Source organism: Trichechus manatus, unplaced genomic scaffold (genome assembly GCF_000243295.1).
Source record: "Trichechus manatus latirostris isolate Lorelei unplaced genomic scaffold, TriManLat1.0 scaffold00048, whole genome shotgun sequence".
NCBI lineage: Eukaryota > Metazoa > Chordata > Mammalia > Sirenia > Trichechidae > Trichechus > Trichechus manatus.
The window spans coordinates 10416242-10438257 of record NW_004443984.1 but is presented as its reverse complement, the minus strand read 5'-3'; the positions used below and the strand labels follow the sequence as shown (position 1 = coordinate 10438257).

Sequence of the window (22016 nt, the reverse complement as noted above, 5' to 3'; positions counted from 1 at the left end):
CCTTCTCCAACAGCACAGTAGCCCTGCCAAGAAGTCTTACATCCCACATTAGAGGAGGAGCCAGAGGACAGTGGGGTTCAGGATCCTGCCTGGCTCCAAAGCCCTTATTCCTAGCACTCGACTAAGCTGCTTCCTTGGTCAGTAAGCAGTGAGAGCTGAAACCAAAATAAAAACAAGATACACTTGTGAAGACAAAATATTCCTGAGCTGCAATATTTTTAAATCTCTATTTCTTTGAGTAAATTGATTACATGTGCAGGTCATAGTCCTGAGCTCTCCCGTGGACCAGGTACTATAAGAGGCTGGGCAACCACAGAGGTGCAACTGCAGAGAATCCTGGGAATTACTGAGCCAGAAGGATCCTGGCGCTCATCTGGTTCAACACGCAGAAGAAGAAAAAGAGGGCCAGAGATGGGAGGGGAATAGTTCAACATCATACAGCACGTCAGTAGCCAAGATGTGGCCTGAACTCAGGGCTCCATACTCGTGGTGCAGGGCTCTTTCCACCTCTCCAGCATTTCCCATACTGAGTTGTGCAGATCACTGGCGTCTGAGACAGGGCTTCGAACCAGGTCATTCCAGTTCGAACTCCTGCTGAGAATTTGCATTTCTAACAAGTTCCCAGGAGATGCTAATGCTGCTGGTTAAGGACCAATTCTGAGAACCACTACTAGAATACAGGTTCTCAAAATTCATCATGCCTAAGAATCACCAGGGGATCTTGTTAAAATGTAGATTGTGATTCGGTATCTGGGCTGGAAACGCAAATTCTCGGCAGGGGTTCAAACTGGTTCATTCTGGTTCGAAACCCTGGTTTGAGAGAGGTTTTAGAGGAGATATGGATAAATGCAATTTAACGGTTTGCCTATTTTTAATATACATAGGAAAAAACAATACATCAAACGTGACTTTGCAGATGTTTCTGCTTAGGAAAAGGCTAAAGTAGATGGCGATGTTAGGCTCGAGCCAATTTAAAGAAAAACATTAAATAATAATAAAGGTAGCATACAAATACAGCAAACACTGTGCTGGCATATGGCCAAGTAGAGAAACATGTCCTACACTATTCTGGGCTTGCTTCAGAAGCAAGCGAAAAAACAAGAAAAAGCAGAAGGAAAAGATGAAATAGAGAAGGGAGAATGGAGAGGAGTAAAACAATAGAAGTGCGGAACCAGATGTTGTGAAGCAGCAGCAATCCCACCTTGGTTGCTACAGGTGACTATGCTCTTAACACAGGGTAATGAGTCCCCTGCAGCTAGGACACCAGCGTGATGTGTCAAACACTCCCTTCTCCAAAGCTTATTTAGCCTAAGCCAGCAGTCTTCCCACCCTAAACGTGCTAAAGTCCAAAGATCCAAACACTATGCATCAGCCTGGCCAAGGGGAGCAAATGTCCCAGGTCCTATCTGCCCAAGATTACTGTCAAGACTGCCTTCCTTTAGTCCCGATACTTGAGCCAGCTGTAAATGTTTAATACATGTCCTTGCCTCAGTGATCCAGTCGCCCCAATTAGACTCTATTTTGCTGCATGCTTCCTTTAAGCTCCCAGTGCAGGGAGGCAGAAGTGCCTCCCAGCTCACAAGAGCCCAAATTACCAGGGCTGTTTTGGTTTAAAGCATAATTCAGGTTCCTGCAACACCTCGTTATGCCTCCTCACATCTGTTTCCACACCAACATCAGCCGCTGGGAACAGCAAATACTGCAGGGCAGCAGGGCTTTCAAGAGCTGGGCCCATCCCACCCCACAGGCCCTCAGAATGAAACTCTCACCTCAAACCGCAAGGGACCAACGGTGCTTAGGACCACACCGGAGCCAGAAACACGCCCCAGTTTCAAGACTGGAAGAAAGTGTTTTTATCAGACTTTGAAAAAGATATTCACTTATTTACTAGAAAAGTGCACATCAAGTGCTAATTATTTGAGGAAGAATCCTATGAAAATTCTATTTAAAAGCATTACCACTGTAATACCTAAACCTTATGAGGTAGATACAACCTGTGCCACATACTGGGCTTGGAGGACATTTGCATGTATATATATGTATACAGGATCACTATGAGCTGGAATCGACTCGACGGCCACAGGTTTGGTCTGGTTTTATACCTAGGTAGGGAGAGAGAGAGTTCATGCCCTTCAAGACACAATCTGCAGGACCCAAGTCATAACATGCAATTAGCAAAATAGAGTAGGATTTATAAAAAAAAAAAAGTGTTGTACAAAGACCCTCACTGCAGTGCAACACATAAGAAAAACGAGAACCCCCTAAGCGTCCAAGAGAAGCTCTGGTGGTGCAGTGGTTAAGCACTCAGCTGCTAACCAAAAGGTCAGCAGTTCAAACCCACCAGCCCCTCCACAGGAGAAAGATGTGGCAGTCTGCTTTAGTAAAGATTACAGTCTTGGAAACCCTATGGCACAGTTCTACTCTGTCCTATCAGGTCACTATAAGTCAGAATCAATCCAATTTTTTTTTTTTTTTTCAGTATGCGTCCAATAGCAAGAGACCAGTTAAGTAAATTATGGTACATCTAACCAGTTGAAATAGTGAAGTCATTTAAAATGTTTACGAAGAATTTATGACAAGATAAAATTCTCAGATGGAAACAACCTAGGTGCCCATCAACGGACGAATGGATAAACAAATTACGGTATATTCACACAATGGAATACTATGCAATGACAAAGAACAACGATGAATCTGCGAAACATCTCATAACATCGATGAATCTGGAAGACATTATGCTGAGTGAAATTTGTCAGTCACAGAAGGACAAATATTGTAAGAGATCACTATTATAAGAACTCAAGAAATGGTTTAAACACAGACGAAAACATTCTTTGATGGTTAGAAGGGTGGGGAGGGAGGGAGACAGTCTTCACTAACTAGATAATAGACAAGAATTATCTTAGGTGAAGGGAAGCACAACACACAATACAGGGGAAGTCAGCACAACTGGACTAAACCAAAAGCTAAGAAGTTTCCTGAATACAACCAAACACTTAGAGGGACACAGTAGCAGGGGCAGGGGTCTGGGGACCATGCTTTCAGAGGACAACTAGGTCAACTGGCATAACAAAGTTTATTAAGAAAATGTTCGGCATCCCACTTTGGTGAGTGGCGTCTGGGGTCTTAAAAGCTAGCAAGCAGCCATCTAAGATACAGCAATTGGCCCCAACCCACCTGGAGCAAAGGAAAATGAAGAACGCCAAACACACAAGAAAAATATTAGCCCAAGAGACAAAGGGGCCACATAAACCAGAGACTCCATCAGCCTGAGACCAGAAGAACTAGATGGTGCCTGGCTACCACCAGTGACTGCCCTGACAGGGAACACAACAGAGAGTCCCTGACAGAGCAGGAGAAAAGTAGCGTGCAGAATTCAAATTCTAGTAAAAAGACCAAACAAACTTCATGGTCTTACCGAGACTAGAGCGACCCTGGAAGACATGGCCCCCGGACTCTCTGTTAGCCCAGAACTGAAACCATTTCCAAAGCCAACTCTTCAAACAAAGATTAGACTGGACTATGGGACTTAAAATGATACTCATGAAAAGAGTGCTTCTTAGCTCAAGCAGATACATGAGACTAAATGGGCAGCTCCTGTCCAGAGGTGAGATGAGAAGGCAGTAAGGGACATAGGAGCTGGTTGAATGGACAAAGGAAATCCGGAGTGGAAAGGAGTGTGCTGTCACATTATAGGGAAAGTAGCTAGGGTCACATAGTAATGTATATATAAATTTTTGTATGAGAAACTGACTTGAACTGTAAACTTTCACTTAAAGCACAATTAAAAAAAAAGAATTTATAACAATATAAAATTCTTGTTTTAACACTCCGTGAAGAAAGGATATGGGTGATTTTTTTTCTTCTTTTCTGTATTTTTCCAATTTTTCTATAATGTACGTATTTTATAACAAAAGAAAACACAAAATAAACTTTAAAAAATACTATCAGGTTGCTATGAGTTGGAATCGACTTGACGGCAGTAGGCTGATCAGGTTACAGAGAGACCCCCTGATGGAGGGGTGAGGGGTCACAGAGGGCTTCCAAAGGGCCCCTGTCATTGGGCACTCATATTCAACTGGGGCACTATGATCTCCTCCACTATGCTGTGAGCTCCTGGAGGGAAGGGACCTCGTTTTCCTCAGCTCCGTGTTGTCTGCTTGTTTGTTTGGAGGGATGGATGGACACACAGACATGGAGGGCTGCAGTAGTCAGAGAAGGCTTGGTGGTGGAGATGGGATCAAGCCAGACCTAAAGGATAAGTGGGACAGATGCAAGCAGAAGCGAGGAAGACAAGGAAGAGTATGATGCAAACTGAGGCCCAGAAACAGGAACAAGTCGGCCATGGTAGCCACCAGAGGATTTTAGGTGATCCAAAGATGAGCATCTTTTGTATCAGTAATTACATGCTTATTTCAATGACTTTTAATATGTAGCTTCTATCTATGGCAATTAATATCAGTTTTCCACTTACGGTAATGACAAAGTTTCCTTTCTAACTAATTTAAGTTAAATGGTGAGGGAATTTAAAGAGAAACATTAATAAATAATGGTCTGGCATAGAGACAGATGTGGTAAAAATTGTGAAAGCTAATCCTAGAATAGGACATTTTTGCAGGAATGTAAGATGCCCACTCGACTTGGCCAGAACAGGGAGCCAGGCTGAGGAAATGAAGCTTGCCAGGCAGGGAGGATGAGATCAGATCAGAGGGCCCTGGAGGACGGGGGGAGGTAGGGGCTACCTTGTTAGACAGCACTTATTAGGGCAAAGAGGCTGGAAAGAATGAGTGGAGAGAAAAATGCTTGTTCCCTTTAGCCCTGTAATCACATTCTGGGGGTTTATTTTAAGGAAATGAGTCAAGAGAAGGACGTGGAACCAAAAAAAAAAAAAATATATATATATATATATATATGTATGTACATATATATGATATCCACTGCAACTAACAGAGAGAGCACAGTAAACTGCTCATTTATTTAATCCTTACAAAAGCCCCATGAGGTGGCATCCTTAATATGAACTTTTTACAGAACTGTAAGGACAGGAAAGACAGTACAGTGAAACCGGTGAGAGCCGAACTCGATGCGACTGCCTTGTTTTTCCAGATCTCACAAGTTTTCCGCCTTCGACAGGGAGCAGTCTTACCACTTTTCTATCGCTTAGTGGAAAATATTTGTGTTTTCCTTCTCTGACAGGTTTCCGTCTTACACAGGTTCCAGCTTTCGAAGGTTTTACTCTGCTTTACTCAACACTGTATCACAAATGTTTTCCATACTGCTAGAATCGTATTTAACATTTTTGATGGCTGCACTACATTGTACTGACGTACCACCATTTTTAACCTACTGCTGAATATCTACTTTCTCCTTTTTTTTGCAACTTGCAATTCAAGTCTCCTAGGTACACTACAAGGATCAAGGAGGCCTGAGTTTGAATCTTGACTCTGTCCCTAGATTTCGTCTTTAAATCAGGGTATCAACTTTCAACATCGGTCAACCCAGTTGCTATAAAGATCTCTCAAAATGTCATATTGGATGGCGATGGAAATTTGACAATGGGTATTGGTGATGGTTGCACAACATGATTAATGTAACTGATGTCACTAAATTGTACATGTGAAAACATTAAATTGGCAACTGTTGTTATATATTTTTTATAACAATAAAAAAATGTCATATTGGAAAAAGTGGTCTTTCCATGCATCCCTGGAGAAGCACAATCACAGATACATTTTCAAACAGGGCTAAGTTTATGCACCAGAAATGACACAGCCTACTCAAAAGTATACAGTCTACAGTGCAGGACACAGGGCCCTCATGATTTACTGTGGGACTTGGACAAGCCATAAGCATCATGTGAGCAGTAAAATTCCATAACACTGTAGAGGTTAAGAGCAACTGCTTTAAAGTCAGACTGGCTGGGTTCAAGCCCTGGCTCTGACACTTATTAGTAATTTATGTAAACTCGCTAAGACTCCTTTTCCTCATATGTAAAATTCATAAATCCATGTACAGGATAATTCTGGAAACCAAATAGGATAATGTATGTAAAGTACTAAGCAAAGCACATAGTAACTACCTTCTTCTCACTATAGTAACTCTGAGGGGCTGCTGAATGCTTCAGCTGATTTGGAATTTGGTTGTTATTTGTCCTAATACACAGCCTATCACCTGAGGCTTGGAAATCATTTTTTCCACTTTTTTTTTTTCTTTTCCTTATAGATTTTGGCATGTAATGGAATTCAACTCATAGAAGGAATTTTACCGGTCAATGAATGCTTTGCAGAGATGCTGGAGTAAGATTCAAGCCTGACAAAGCACTTTGAGCTCATCGCTATAAAGGGCCAGGACTGGTCAGTCAAACACTCCATTTAGACGTCCATATTCTGCCAATTGATCACACTACAGGGCAGCCTTCCTTGGGGGCCACGGCAACCAGTTATTGGCAACCAGTTATCAATTGTGTACCAAACAGACACTGTGGAATCAAACAAACAACAAAAAAAAAAAAGCAGGCTCCTGGGGAAAATTACCAGAATGTGCTCTCCATCTGGAATCCAGAAAGCTCAGAAACCGTAGTCCATCAACACAAGGAGAAAACACCTATAAAGTCCGCTTGTGGTAGGCAAAAGGACAAGGGAATTCTAGCTAGCAGTTGGATAAATGCCTGGGGAGGAAGTTATTTAAAGGAAGGAATGATGAAATCAAGGTGGTTAAGGAAATCTGAAGCCTGAACCTACTTCTCAGGAATATCACTTAGAGCAAAGAAGATTAAAAGTCATAGAGGCTGCCATAAACTGAGGACCTGGTGGTCTGCCCATCTTGTGAGCAGATGTTATCATCCACAGCCCTGAGCTCTAAGCTGAGGCCAGGGATCTGTTCCAGTACCTTGGTTTAGCTTCACCCCTAAAAGAGGTGGACTAATTAGTTATCTGCTGGTTATCTATACAGGCAGCAGACTATGGCCTCTCTGTTCACTTCTGGTCCCAAGCTGCCAAGTGTGACAGAGCCAGGGGGTGGAGTAAGTTAGTCCCAAGTTCAAATGCCAGCTTGGTGAATGACATCTAGCTATTATCCCCACACTATGTTCCATTATTTCACAGTCTGCCTGGGCTTTAGATGAGAGAAGAGGACGAAAGAGGGAAGGGAAGGAAAAACACTACATAGGACCTGGGCCTCAAAGGTGATTCCAAACCCTGACTATGGGTTAGAAGTTGTTGTTAGGTGCCATCGAGTCAGCTCCAACTCAGAGGGACCTTATGTATAACCAACAAAACACTGCCTCAGTTAGAAGCTAGTAGATGGGAAATGAGGCTCCTTTTTAAATGAATAACTATAGTAACTCTAAGTTCATTCTTCGTGTGTGTTAAGATGAGTTCCAAGTCATCAAAGCAAAACCAGGAGGCAGCCATCCAGCAAAGTCTGCCAGGGCTGCAAAGATTTAAAAACCGCTAAAGAACATTTATTAGAATCACCAACATAAAGCACTCTCCTTGTACAGGTAGTCCCTGACTTACGACGGGGTCCTGCTCCAACGACAGAAGGTCGTAAGTTGGTTCTGACAGAAGTCAAACACTACAGGGTTTTTTGTTGTTGTTGTTTTCGTTATTATTGCCTTTTATTGTCAGTATCTTTATAAATCTGATCGTTACTTGTCTTTGGGGGTTAGGAACATTACATATAAACTTACAGATATGATGACATCAGCAAATCATGTGTCGTAACATTGTATGTAGTACATATTACTAACAATAAGATGTACAAAAAAAGGACAGTCGTACGTGCGGTTCATCATAACTCTTAATATGTTGTAAACTGGGGACGACTACAGATGAAAATGACATCCTTGGACCAATCTCCAGTGTGTACGTGAGGGCTGGATTTTGGAATCAGGAAGGACTGGGTTTAAAGGCCACTTCTGCTCCTTACTAGCTGTGTGACCTCACACAAGACACCTTTTAACCTCACAGAGCCTCCATTTCCACATCTGCAAAATGAGGAAATAACGAGGGCTCCGATAATGCTTACAGAGGACGTGTCTATAGGGCCCAGAGGACAGGGGCTGGCCCATGCACGCCCCCTTGCGTGATAAATCCTGTAAGCACGTGTGCAGGGACCAGCTGAAAAGAGTGGTCCAAGAGCAAGCACCCTAGAAGCCCAAAAGTCAGGGTCTCTCCTTAGTGTGATCATTACTACCTGCATTTTAGATTCACAACATCCCTTAAATACAGGAATTTTTTTAAGACTCAATCCAATCCCCTTCCCCCCATGGAATGGTGCTAATTCAAACAATGATTAATGAAATTCTCACAGATAACTGGCTTGCATTAAGTGTCCACAGGTGAGGCCTTCAGCTATAGCACTTTATCTACATTATTCTTATTTAATCCTGTCCACTACCTGTGAGGGTTATAATGGATTATATCCATTTTACTGATCAACATATTGAGGCTCGGAGAGATGAAGTAACCCAATCAAGCTCACACAGTTCAGATGCAGTCAAGGTGGGCTTCAGATCCAGGGGTATCCCATTATACCACACCAGGCTGCCTTCCAACAATCAGTATTTTTTTTCCCCCATTTTCCTTCATCTTGCCTCCTCCTTATACCCCTAACCCTCAACACTCTCTACCTGCCTTAACATCAAACACACGCCCTTAAAATAAAGCATTATAAATCCCAAGGCAAGCCTTCATGGTAGTTCACAAATACAGTGGTTAGTAGAAGCTGAGCGCGCCTATGAAAACCTGCCCCCTTCAGTAAAGGAGAAAAGGGATAAAAAAATAAACACAGTACCTGTGGAGGGGTAGGGTGGGTGGGAAACCAGGATCACGGATAAGCACCATGCTCTGGTTCCCTCAAGGCTCTGGGTACCAAATATAACTGGCACTCCAGGGTTCGCCACTCATGCTGGGAGAAAGAAAAAAATTAAGCCATTTTCCAGAAGAGTGACTTTTATTATAACTTGAAACAAAAGCACCATTTTAAACAACTTATTCGCAGAGAGGCAGGTGCCTGCTCTGTGAGGCGCAGAGCTAACAAAGCTTTCCAATAAGCTATGGGAGAAGGAACGCCTCCTCAGTGTCAACACAAAGTCCAGACTCCTCCTAAAACAAAGCGAAGGGAGTTTCCGCACTGGAAGTCCTTTTCAGCTCTAAGAGTCCAAGTTGCTGATGATAACACAATGTTATTGTTAATAATAATAATAACAGTTAACAATACCATGTGCCTGGCTTTACTTGTTTACTCCTCATAAAATCTATCAGAAAGGATACTTTTGTTCTCACCATTTCACAGACAAGGAAGCTGAAGCAGAAAGTGAAGAAAAATGCCCAGGTCTACGTGGCTTGGACGTGAAGCCAGGCAGTCTGGCTCTAAAGCCAGCACTTCACTGCCCCTGGACTAAGGAATCAAGACTGCCCAGGCCCGTTCTGAAGCTCCAAGAACAGCTAGTAGTGTGACTTTGGGCTAAGTGTTTAGTGCCCGCCACATGGCAAGTAAATTATTAAGATTACTGTTCCCACCAGCCCCCAATGCCACCAATGGCAGTACCACAGACAGTCATTAATGCCAGGGGTGACATACTTAGTTAAAGAGTGTGCTGACCCAATCTCTGAGGCAGACCCCAGTCAGCACCTTCCATTTTTGTCACTTTAACTAATGGGCTAACACCAATAACTTCATAAGAAGCAAGGTCTGGCTGAGAGTTCAAGTCCAAAGAGAGATGTGGATGCTGTTAGAAAGTCTCATGCTGGAAGGGCCCCACCCTAGTATTCAGTCTGTATTAGGCTGAACCATATGAAATGTCATTATTCAACCATTTCTGATCTAGTAAAACAGCAACTTCATAGAGCTCAACCTAATTGGGGGGGAGAGAATCTTACACTTATTACTAGTCATTCCTTGGAATCCCTAGGTAGTGTAAAGGTTAACGCACTCAGCTGCTAACTGAAAGGTTAGAGGTTCACATCCATCCAGCAAGGCATCGGAAGAAAGGCCTGGCAATCTACTTCCAAAAAGTCCGCCACTGAAAACCCTATGGAGCACAGCTCTTCTCTTACCCACATGGGGTTGCCATGAGTCAGAGCTGACTTGAGGGTAACTGGCTGAGTCATTCACTCATACATTCAACATTTATAAAGCAGTGTGACCTGGGTACCAGGGACAGGGTAACACCATGACAGCGTTCACAACTCAGAACGGTGAGGACTCATCGTTCACCTTCCCTCCTGAGGATAAGAAAACGAACCACTCAGGCAGAGTGAAGGTAACCAACTCAACCTGTGCAAGGTCATGCAACTGTTAAAATGGGCCAGTATCCTCTTTCTCCCTTGGGACCCAGTGACTCTATGCTGTACGTGGTCCCCAGGGCTGGGGCGGGGCTTCATTAAAAAAAAAAAAAAAAGCCAAGGGAATCCTGCAAGATTTTGTCAATCAACGGCTCTCAGCAGGGGCTATCACAGTGACTAGAGGGGCTGCTGGCATTCATTTAACAGGCAGGATACAAACACTCAACACAGTCCTGCATGAACAGCACTATCCTGCCCAGAATGCCAAGCTGCACTCCACGGATTCTAAGCTAAAATAATATATCTAACATTTTAAGGATTAGCAGGCATAGGGTTGCTATGAGTCGGTGTCGACTCAACAGCAACGGGTTTGGTTTTTTTTTTTTAGGTACCTTTCTAAAACAGACTGAAGTTCAGAAAGTTACATCTGCTTTCATTTCAACAACCTGAAATATCTTATAATTTCTAAACGAAACCTAGACTTCTGAAGCCATCTCTTGGCCTCAGTTTCCCCATCTGTAAAAAGAGTGTTCCGGCAAGTCTGTGCATAGAGGCAGGGTGGCAGAGTTCAATAAGCATGACCTTCTGGCTCAGATGGATCTGGATCTGAACGCTAACTCTGCCACTACTAGCTTGGGGTCCTTTGGCAAATTACTAAACCTTCCTGAGCTTCAGTTTCCTTATCTGCAAAATGAGGAACCTGACCTCCCAGGGCCAGGGTTGAGAGAACTGAAGGAAATAATGACTGCAGGCACCCAGCAGAGACGCTGGCACAAGGAAGGCACTATTGTTGTGACTATTAGAATCCAGGAGTGAATACTTAATCGCCTATGGAATGAAGTCTGCTATTTCAGGGCAACCTCCAACTCCTGTACTAAGAGTGCCTCTCAAGATGAGTCTCAGGATAACCTGAGGCCTGCACCAGCCAATGCCTGAGAGACTTCAGGAGAGGAGCTGTCTAGAGGAGGATACACACTGAGGACAGCTCACGCCTGAAACAGAGCAAAGCACCTGAACCGGCCCAGCCTGGCCACTACTCTGAGCTGGGTCTGAGCTCCTCAGTGACAGAGCCACCGCCAGCCCCAGGGACCATACGCTGTCCAGGAGTTCACCGGGAGAGGTGCGCTCAGCAGAGATGCTAAGGACTGAGAGAAACAAAGATGGGACAGAGAGAAATTCAAGAGTAGCTCATTCAGGGACCACCTGTTGTCACTGAGTCAGTTCCTACAGAACATAGTGACCCTACAGAACTGCCCTATAGGGTTTCTAAGGCTGTAATCTTTATGGAAGCAGACTGCCACATCTTTCTCCCATGGAGTGGCTGGTGGGTTCAAACCACCAATCTTTTGGTTAGTGGCCGAGTGCTCTAACCACTGTGCAACCAGGGCTCCTTTCAGGGACCACAGAGTACCCTAAAATTAGGCTCTTCACCAGGAACAAGCGATGGATAAAAGCTCCCCTTCCAGTTTCTGAGCACAAAGCTGCATGCAGGAAGCCCACACGTGTGAAACCACGTACAGCCCATCAAAGCCAAAGCTTCACTGGAGAAGCCCTGAGTAGCAACACCAAATGTGAGCAAGCTGGACCTGAGCCCTGTGTCTACCCATCCCAGCTACAACTGAAAAGGGAAAGGGTATGTGGTACCACCAGAAAATGCCTTTAGCTCAATTCTCATGGGCGGCTGCTTGCTATTCACTTATCCCAGCAGAAAGGGTGCACTCAGAAGCATCTTTTCATATCCTTAGTATTTTAAATTAAAGGGATTTCACTTGTTAAATGTAATGAGTCCCTTGCCTAAATCTTCTTATAGAAACCTCTGAGACAGTAAGCCCAAATACTGCTAATACGATAATGGTTTTGGAGCAGATACGAACTGAGTTCAGCGCTAGAAGCGGAAGCTTCACCGAGCAGTTTAAGCAGAGGGTGGAGAAGTTCAGAGCCTGATCGGTGGTAACAACCACTTGAGATCTGCAGTGTTGTAAGAGCTCTGGGGCCAGCAAACACTGGGATGGACTCCTTTAGACTGCTAGCCTTGGGCAAGGGACTTTACCTCTTGGGATATCCAGAGAATAGAGGGCTACCACCTGTCTTCCAGGCTGGTTGGGAGGTTAAATGAAACATTACCTATCAGCCGCCCATACTAACAAAACAATAACCACAATAATCATGGCCAACACTCCTCCTGCACTTATAAAGTGCCAGGCACCTGTTCTACACTTTCCACACACAAGCTCACTGAATTCTCATAATAACCTCCATGCAGCAGGTGGAGAGTAACCACCAGGGCTGCTGCCTTGGAAGAAATAGAGCTAGTATCTATCGTCTGTCCCTATGAAGGCTCCTCTTCATGGGTTCCTAAACAAATGTCAGAAACGTGGGGTGCCAGCAGGAGGAAGCATGAAAACAGGCAGGTAAGCGGCCTCCCTAAGGCCCATGGGTTGTGGACTTCCCCACACTAGCTCTACACTTACCCCCAGGGCCTCTCGGAATCTTAGATTACTGGTTTCCATCCGTCTCCTCCATTTAACTTTAAGAGTGAGACTCAACATATTTTAATAGGTCTGACTGCTCAGTAAGTGTCCACAGAAGGAGTGATCTGATGGAAAAACAACACTAGATAAGCAGCGGAGCCTGTCAGGAGCACAGGCTCTGGGAGCAAACTGCCTGGGGAGGCTTCAGTTTCCTGAGCTGATAATCAGAAAACTGGTCTCATAAGATTGTTCTGAATATTAGGAAGAGATAATCAACGCTAGCTCCTCTCATTATCACAGCCACCGTGCAGGACCCACCCCCACCCCACGACTCTCATCTGTCTCCCTCACTTTCACCAGACGGTGTCTCAGGCATTTCTGTATGCCCAGAGCCTAATGTTGTGCCAGGTGAGATGAACTTGGTGCCACCAGCAAATACAGAATGGCCGACAGACGGATCACTGGGTTAACTAGACTGAAATCCCCCATTGGTTAACAGATTATCAAGGCCTTGCAGACACCACTATCTAGGATTTAAACTGACCAGAAATTACTTGTTGAGTCAATGATAAATCATCCAATCAGAATGTCTACAGAGAAGAACTCTGGGGGCAGAAGCCTCCCCCTCAGTGCCAGAGGTGGTAAATCACTGCGTCTCACTCTGGCTCCCTATCTTTCTCAACCACCCCTTCCTTTCCATACCCACAGCCACAGCGGCACAGACCCTCATAACCTCAGGGGCGGATGCCTGTGAAAGCCGCACTCCTATCTCCTTCACCTCCCCAGTCTTTCCTACATGCCACAACCAGATTACTCTTCCTAAAATACCACTACTCTGCCAGCCTCCTCAAATTTCTACCTGCCCTGTCAAAAATCTAACTGGCTCCACGATGTCCCAGATCAAGTGCAAACTTCTTAGCTTAGCAACTCAAGTGTTCCACAACTCACTCCCAACTCACTCTCCTTGGCCCCCAAACTCACCAGTCTCCCCATGCCCCTGACCTTTGCTCTTGTTCCTGCCCTGCCTGGAAAGGCCTCCCCTGACTGGCCCTACCCCACCTGCCTGAGCCAGGTCTTCCCAGCCTTCATGCCCAGCTTCCCAGGCTGACTGAGGGTGGGAGGGGTCTGCAGGACTTCATGAAGGAAGACGAGCTGGAGCCAAGTCCACAGAGATGAGTAGACCACAGCACAAACGTGGCCCTTACTATCTTTTCTCTTATTACTCCCCTCCTGGATTAGAGAACAGTGATTATGGATTCTATTGTGTCCCTTACTCTGTGGTAGGCAGAGTAAGACAATAATCATAGCCACCCTTACCGCGTGCCAGGCACTGGATTAAGGACAGGTTCCCAATTTACAACTTATTGGAGTTATGACGAATTGCCCTTAGAACCGCCTGTTTTTGTTTTTTTTGTACATTTCAACATTAGTAATAGGTACTACATATAATGTTGCAGCGCATAATCTGCTGATGTTATCATTCTCAGATGTTCACTAGTAGATGTTCAAAGATTGGATTTATAAAGATACTGATAATAAAAGGCAATAATAACGAAAACTATTTTAAAAAAAGAGATATTCAACTTACATCAGAACCAACTGACAACGGGGCTGTCAGAACAGAACCCCATCATAAGTCAGGAACTACCTGTACACAACAAACTTCATTTCTTCCCCTGGTATCCTTATGAAGCATGTTATCCTCATGCTACAGATTAAGAAACCGAGGCCAGGGGAGATGAGACTCCTCACTTAAGGTCACATACTGAGTGGCAGAGGTAGGACTCAAACCCAGGTCTGCCCAACTCAAAGGCCCGCATCCTCACCACCATGTAGTGTTTTATAGGGCAGGCACCAAAATGAAAGGCAGCCCACCTCTCAGCTCTCACCGCCTCATTCATTCAGTACTTATGAAGTGCTCACTAAGCGTCAGGCAGCCCTGTGTGAGGTGCAGGATAGTCAGTGGGAACCAAACAGACAAGGTCCCTGATCTCACAGAGCTCACATGCTCTGCCCCAGCCCTATCCCTCTTCTCCCAAGCCTGGAAGAGGGCAAGGACTCTCCATCACAGGGGGCTTCACCACGCACAAATGAGGCATCTGGCCCTAAAATGCAGCCCCAGGCTGTGGCAACACGTGGGTCTATCTCACAGAGAGCTTTGTGTTCTGTGGGAAATAGAGCCTCAGGCTCTTATAGGGAAGTTCTTGATTCAAGGCACTGCCCAAACCCAAGCAAACTTCAAATACACCTTCTGCAGGCCTAAGGTGTGGAGGAAAGGGGTCTAGATCTCGAGTAAGAAAACCCAATTCCTCCACTTAGACGCTACAGAGGGACTAACCACAAACCTCTCTGAGTCTCACCTGTAAAATGGGGATAATAATAATTACAACATAGATAATTACAACATAAATGTGCCAGGTGCTGTCCGAAGCACTACATGTGAACTATCTCATTTAACCCTCATAATAATCCTATGAGGTATGTACTTCTTATTACCCTGAGGCAGTCTGGCTCCTAACTATTTATACTATGCTGCCTCCCTCGAAGGTGAAGGTGGAGCCTTCCTCATCGGGCTATTGCAAGGAGGATTTAGTGGGCCAAAGTTCCTAGCAGAGTGCATGGCCCAGGGCTGGTGCCCCTTAATAAGTCTCTGCCACCCAACACTAAAACATAAATCTGTGAAAGTCTTGGTTTGGAAATGGCATTGTTCTGGCTGGTCCCAACACGGGTGACCTTGCAACTGCATCTTTTGGGCTTCCACACCACTCCCCACCCCCCACCCCCCGCCCACTGGTGGCATCTGCTGCAAGGGAAAATGGGACAAGATCCTGTACTTATGGACCCTATCACTCATCTGTTTCTGAAAAACAGAGTTAGTATCCGGCATGGGAGTCAGGCAGACCTCGACTCAAGTCCCAGGCCTGCCACTCACACTGGTCAGGCAACTTCGCAGGCCTCAGGTTCCTCATAAGTAAACCAGGGACTGAAATATAACCTACATCACATTGCTGGAGTTCAGTCAATGGTAGCTACCCAGGTCAGAAAAGCTGGACTCCTGTGGCACCACAAGGGTACATTCCTAGGTGGGAGAGAGCTGGTCTGAAGGGGAACAGATAGTCTGCAGTACAACCCATTCCCCCTGTGATGGCCGAGGCAAGAGTAGGTACACGAAACAGGGTCTGGGAGTAAAGCCTGGCACAAGCCCCAACCTTCTCTTAAGGTTTCTGTCACGCCTCATGCAAACATATACATGCTTGCATCTATATTAAACAAGACTTTTCCCCCTTAAACATAAGGTAAGAGTGATGTCCACCCCACCCCTCACTACAATGTAAACTGGGAGGATGCAGACTCTTGTATGTCTTGCTCACCACCACATCCTTGGCACATAAAGTAGAGCTAAGCCCAGAGTAGGCACTTAATAAACATTCACTGCATTAACGTTATCCTGTAGCTTCGGGTACCCCCTAACATGCCTCTGTATTTGCCAACTGTAAGCACTTATCAGCCTGGGCAGCAGGATTCTGAATTGTCGATGTACCTGCCCAGCCACCCATCTCCCTGCGCTGTCAGTCATCTGTCTCTTCCACTCCCATGGAATGTATAAGACTTCCAAGTAATAAACAGGAATATCTGCTTCCAAAGGTATCATCTCCTTAAACTCAAACTATCGACTATTGGCTTCTTTTTTCAAACTTCCACCAAAAAGAGGCCAAAAACCAGTGCCATCAAATCAATTCCGACTCATAGCAACCCTACATGACAGGATAGAACTGTTCCATGGGGTTTCCAAAGTTGTAATCTTTACAGAAGCAGACTGCTACCTCTTTCTCCCTCAGAGCAGCTGGCAGGTTTGAACCACTGACCTTCTGGTTAGCAGCCAAGCACTTACCCACCACGCCACCAGGGCTCCTTATAAAAAGAGGCCAGTTGGGTCTAAATGAATAGGGCTGTATATACGTGTTGGGTCTCGGTTGAACTATGTATCTCATCCACACTAGGAGACTAACCAAGACACATTAGCGTCAACTATATTGTTTCACCTTATAACAATACCACAAGCTTCTATCAGCTCCTGTCAGGCAAAACCATCTGTGAGCTGGACTGACAACTCAAGACCGGGCCACTGCAACAGCCCTACCACCCAGCACTGGAATCATAATTCTAACCTGTGTAAGGAAAAGTGCTTTGAAACTGTAAAGCACTTAAAAAGTTATTACCTACTAAGGGAATGCAAATAAATTCCATTTGCCTATGCAGTTTTAACTGAGGAGAAACCGTTGACAACAAAAATCATGGAATTCATTCCAAAGTCAAATGCATTTCAGATTACCGAACTGCTATGTTCCCCCATGACTGAGATCTAGTTGTTTTCTTTACTGTCAAACCTAGTAAAAAGAAAAACTTCCACAGTCTTCATTCATTTATCTACGATGCAACCCCACATCACCACTTCCGTTTTAACCCAACTGTCTACACTGGTTTATTAGTCAGGGTATTTAAGTAGGGGATAAACTGAACAATAATCAGCAAGAAATTATTTATAAGCCTAGGGGATACTAAGAACAAGTTACTGAGAATTAGTGTGAAATCCAAGAGACCAAGTTCATGGATATAGACACATTCCAAAAGAGAGCATTGCAAGCCATTTGCTTCAGTGCCAGACACAGTTCTCGGCACTGGGAATACAGCTATGGAAAACATAAGACAAAAATCACTGCCCTCAAAGAGCTCACATTCTCACCCAAGCTAAACTATTAAATGAGATCTTCTATGCAAAGAGCCTAGTACACAGTTAGTAGTCAATAAATACTCCTCCTCCTTTCCCCCTCTGGGTCTCCCACTGCTATGGTTTTTAAACAGCGTCATTTACATCTTCCAACACAGGCAGGCAGCCTGGTACAGTGGGAGGAACTCAGTTTGGAGCTTGCCATTTGTGCTTCCTCTTCCACTGACCAGGCAACACCTTAAATAAGTTACTTCACACCCTAAGCCTCAGTTTCTTTACCTGTAAAACGGGAAAGCAACTACCCCCAAAGGGCTTTGTGTGGATTACATGGGCTCATATAGATGAAGCACACAGCACAGTGCCTGGCACCTAGGAGGCCCCCAGGAAATGTTAGTCCTTTTCCCTCATCTCTTCCATAGTCTTTTCAGACTGTCCAAATGAGAGCCAAGTACAGAACTCTTGTGGAGCCTCAAGTGCCATCATGCTCTTCCTGGGTCATTACAGGCACCGTCCCATCAAATCTCATCAGAATCAGGCACCCAGGAGGCCAAGGCCAAACGTCTCTCCCTGCCTGATATGCTGTCTCTGCAGACCTGCCTCTGCAGCCCCACCTCTCCACTCACCACTCCATCCACACACACCCGCTTTTGCCCTGGGGGCACACTTACAAAACTTCAGTCCACTTTTAAAGTCCTCATCCCATAACTGTCCTGGAGAAACCCTTGCCTACCGAGCCCCAGGGCTAGGTCCACCCCCCACGCAGCCAGCTCTGGATCAGTGCTATTGGAGAAGTCCAATAACATTAAAAATGGCACTGGCCATGTTTTTAATCAGTATACAGGAATGCAGCAAGAAAATCCTTAGCCAGGCTGAATCAGTCCCCTATTCAGCAACACCCCTTGATTAAATAATGAACCAGGATCCTCAAACCCCTTGGGGCCCGAAGTCTAAACACAAGCATCCGCCCAGTGCAGGGCGGGAGGAACCCCACAGCAGGGCCCTGATGCAGCAGGTGGATGGGCTCAGCACTGTCAGTCTCATATCCACAGGTTCCCTGACTGTGTGAAACAGAAGCCCTCTGGCTCTTCCAGCCTGGGTGCTGGGTCTGCCCTGCAGAAGGTTCCAAAGTGGAAAGAGAGCAGACTCCCATGTGAGGGGCTCTACGGACCTATGTGAAACCCCAGGCCTGTCAGATCAGCCAGACAGCAGCACCTGCCTTCATTACCAAAACAAACACCACAAGTGGAGTTCTCTCCAGCCCCGTCTAGCTCACCTGATCCGAGGCACCTCCATAATCAGCAGTTCCAACCCTCACGAGCTGACAGTTCAGGGGAAAAGGGAGGCTGCGCCTGCTAGGGTGCATCGTGTCCAGGCCTTATGTTGGACTCAGGTCCTGGAGGCGCCCCAAAGGCTAAGGCCTCACAATAGCGATTGTGTGCTCATCCCTGTCCTGTCGGCTCCCCTACACTCAGCCCTCCCGTCCCACTCATGCCCCGACGCCGCGGGAACCCGCCGCGCCGAAGGACACTCCTCAAGCACCGCACCCACCGCACCGGCTGCACGAAGGTGGAGGAAGGCCCACAGCGCGCTGCGCTGCCTTCCGGGCACACAGATGCCCGCCCTTCCCTTACTCACTCCCAGGCGGCCTCCCCAGGAGGAGCAACCCTCAACCTGAGAAGGCACAGCACTGTGACCACCCCCACGCTGGCTGGAGAGCTCCCCTCGCTCCCATGCCGAGAGAGAGGCTGCTAGGAAGGTTCGTTCTAGGTATAGGGGAGGGAGCCACCTGGGTCAAGGGGCAGGGCAAGGAGCACGGCCCTGGTGGCACGGTAAAGTTGGGGGGCGTAGGCCCAGGCTGCACTAAGAATGGTAGCAAGGGGGGGCCCATAAATGGGAGGTGAGGTCCAGGCAGGGACCATGAAGGAGAGAAAGTCCGGACTTAACAGTATGGGAGGGGAAAGAAGGTTCAGGATGAGGGAGGAGAGGGGGTACAAATCTAAGGTAAAGCCACTGGAGGGAAGTGGGAAGTGATGGAGTTCCAGGCCGGGACCACGGAGAGGGGAACAGAGTGCAGTGGGAAACGGCGGCCTACCCTGGGCCATGGGAGGGAGAAACGTTGGCCTAGTGTGGGCCGTAAGGCAGGACAGAAGAGTACCTAGCCTGTGCCATGGGGAAGGGGAAAGGAGGACCACGTCTGGGACACTGGAGGGGGTGCCTGGCCTGGACCACGGATAAAGGATGGTCTAGCCTGGACTATCAGGGAAACTAGCCTGGACCCAGAGGTGGAGACTGGGGCTCCAGCTTGAGCCAAGGGCGAGGGCTGGGAGGGACAGACAGGGTCAATGAACAACCAAGCCTCCCGGGCCGGCAGCCCCCTGCTGAGCTGGTAAGGATGGTGTCTACCTAGGGCCCGGGACCCCGCCCCTCCCCCACCCCCGGGAACACTCCCTTCACTGGCCGGGGCTCGGTGGGGGAGGGGAACGCGAGCGCCGGCGGGGCCCCCGGGGCTGGAGGAGGGTGACGTCGGGCCTTTACCATGGTGGCGGCGGCGACAGCGGTCCCAGTCCCGGCGTTTGTGACTCTCCCCCCCGCAACAGAGCCCGGCGCTTCCACTTCCCCGGGTGCCCAGGAGTGAACATCCGGGTCAGCGCCCCCCTCCCCCCGCGCCGGGCCGCCGCCACCTTCACTTCCCCGCCCCGGCCCGGGGCCGGGCCCGCCCCCCACGCAGCCAGGTCTCGGCCAATGAGCGCGCAGGGCCGCAGCGATCACCAAGTAAGGAGCGCGGCGCGGGGGGAGGAGCGTCGAATGGGGAAGTGAGGGGCGGGGCGGGGCGTGGTGGCAAGGCCGGCAGAGTAGGCGGGGTGGGGGATGAGGCTGGACTCCGGGGGGGGGGGTTCGGTGAGCTCCAGGACGGAGCCGCTGGTTCTGTGCCTGCCTGCAGAAGCGGTGGCAGCAGAGGGGCCGTGCCCACGGGCCTCCTGGACGGGGATGCGGAAGGCACTGGACTTGAGAGGGAACAGTCCCTCCCGGACCCACCCCGTGCACGCGCTTACGCCTGCGATGGACCCGGAACTGGTGCGGACTCGGGCAAGCCCAACCCCCAGAGACAGTGTTAAGAGGAGCGGTGGCTACAAGCTTGGGCTCCGGATGGAACGCGGGGTGTAATCCCATTCCTGCCCCGCCGCCCTTGGCTATGTGTGGGACCTGGAACAAGTCACTGCACCTGAGCCCGGTCTCTAAAGAAGAGCCTCGAACCACACCATTTATCGAGCGCCTGCTGTATACCAGGCCCTCTTTTAGGCACCAAAAGATAACTAACGTGAATAAGACATAAAGGTCAATGCCCTTTTAGCTACCTACTACAGTGTAGTTGGGAGGTCAAGAGGAAACTGGGCTCAATAAATGTTAAGTGTTATGAGTACCTTCAGATGTGCTACAGAGAACCAGCCCATTGCCCGATGAGGCTGCCTCACTCCACAGAGTAACTCTGAGATTCTTTTTTTTAATCTCCTCGTCCAACAGATATTTGTTGAGCTTGGTCTAAAAGGCAAGAGACCAGGAATGCTAGTCCTACTAATAATATCTGTCCTGCTGGCTCTCTTTGTTTAGAATCAAATCAGGTCACATGTGAGAGGACGTAAAGTGTTGCACAAATGACAAATTATTACCACCAGCCAAACCCTTTCCTAGGCTCCTGTCCTCAGGAAGCTCACAATCCAGTAAACTTTACGTAGATAGCCATAGGCATAAAAAGCCACAGAGATAAATCCCACAGAAATGTTACAGACGGGTATTACAGAAATTCAGAGAAGGGAATGGTACTTGCAAATTCTTTCATTCAACAAATATTTATTGAGCACCTACTATGTGCCCTGGTGGTGCAGTGGTTAAGAGCTTGGCTGCTAGCCAAAAGGTCGGCAGCTCAAATCCACCAGCTGCTCCTTGGAAACTCTGTGAGTCAGTTCTACTCTGTCCTATAGGGTCACTACGAGTCGGAATCTACTAGATGGCAACGGGTGTGATTTTCTAATGTGCCAATGTGGGGATATAGCAGTGAAAAACATTCCATGTTGTCTTGGAGCGTCAATGTTGCAGGGGAGAGAGACAATCAGCTAACAAGTTAGTATAGTATGTCAGGTGGTGTCTTAGTCATCTAGTGCTGCTATAACAGAAATACCACAAGTGGATGGCTTTAACAAAGAGAAATTTATTCTCTCACAATGTAGGAGGCTAGAAGTCCAAATTCAGAGCAGCAGCTCCAGGGGAAGGTTTTCTCTGTCTGTTAGCTCTGGGGGAAGATCCTTGTCATCAGTCTTCTCAGCGCAAGGACCCTTGTTCCAAAGGACACGCTATTCTCCTGGCTCTTGTTTCTTGGTGGTATGAGGTCCCCATGTCTCGCTGCTCAATTCTCTCTTTTATTATCTTAAAAGAGATTGACTTAAGACATAACCTAATCATGTAGATTGAGTCCTGCCTTATTAACATAACTGCTGCTAATGCTGCCTCATTAACATCTTAGAGGTAGGA

At 47.0% G+C, this 22016-nt stretch overlaps 1 protein-coding gene across 2 annotated transcripts in view; it reads right to left on the bottom strand.

Moving 5' to 3' along the window:
• CAPZB (capping actin protein of muscle Z-line subunit beta) overlaps positions 1-20226 on the bottom strand; it is a 159353-nt gene extending 139127 nt beyond the window's left edge. For both annotated transcript variants that reach the window (XM_004377186.2, XM_023732141.1), the window contains exon 1: positions 20025-20226. In XM_004377186.2, coding sequence (XP_004377243.1) covers positions 20025-20027 — 3 coding nt within the window. In that variant the 5' untranslated portion in view covers positions 20028-20226. The remainder of the gene's footprint in view (positions 1-20024) is intronic.
• Between the last annotated feature and the right edge of the window lie 1790 nt (positions 20227-22016).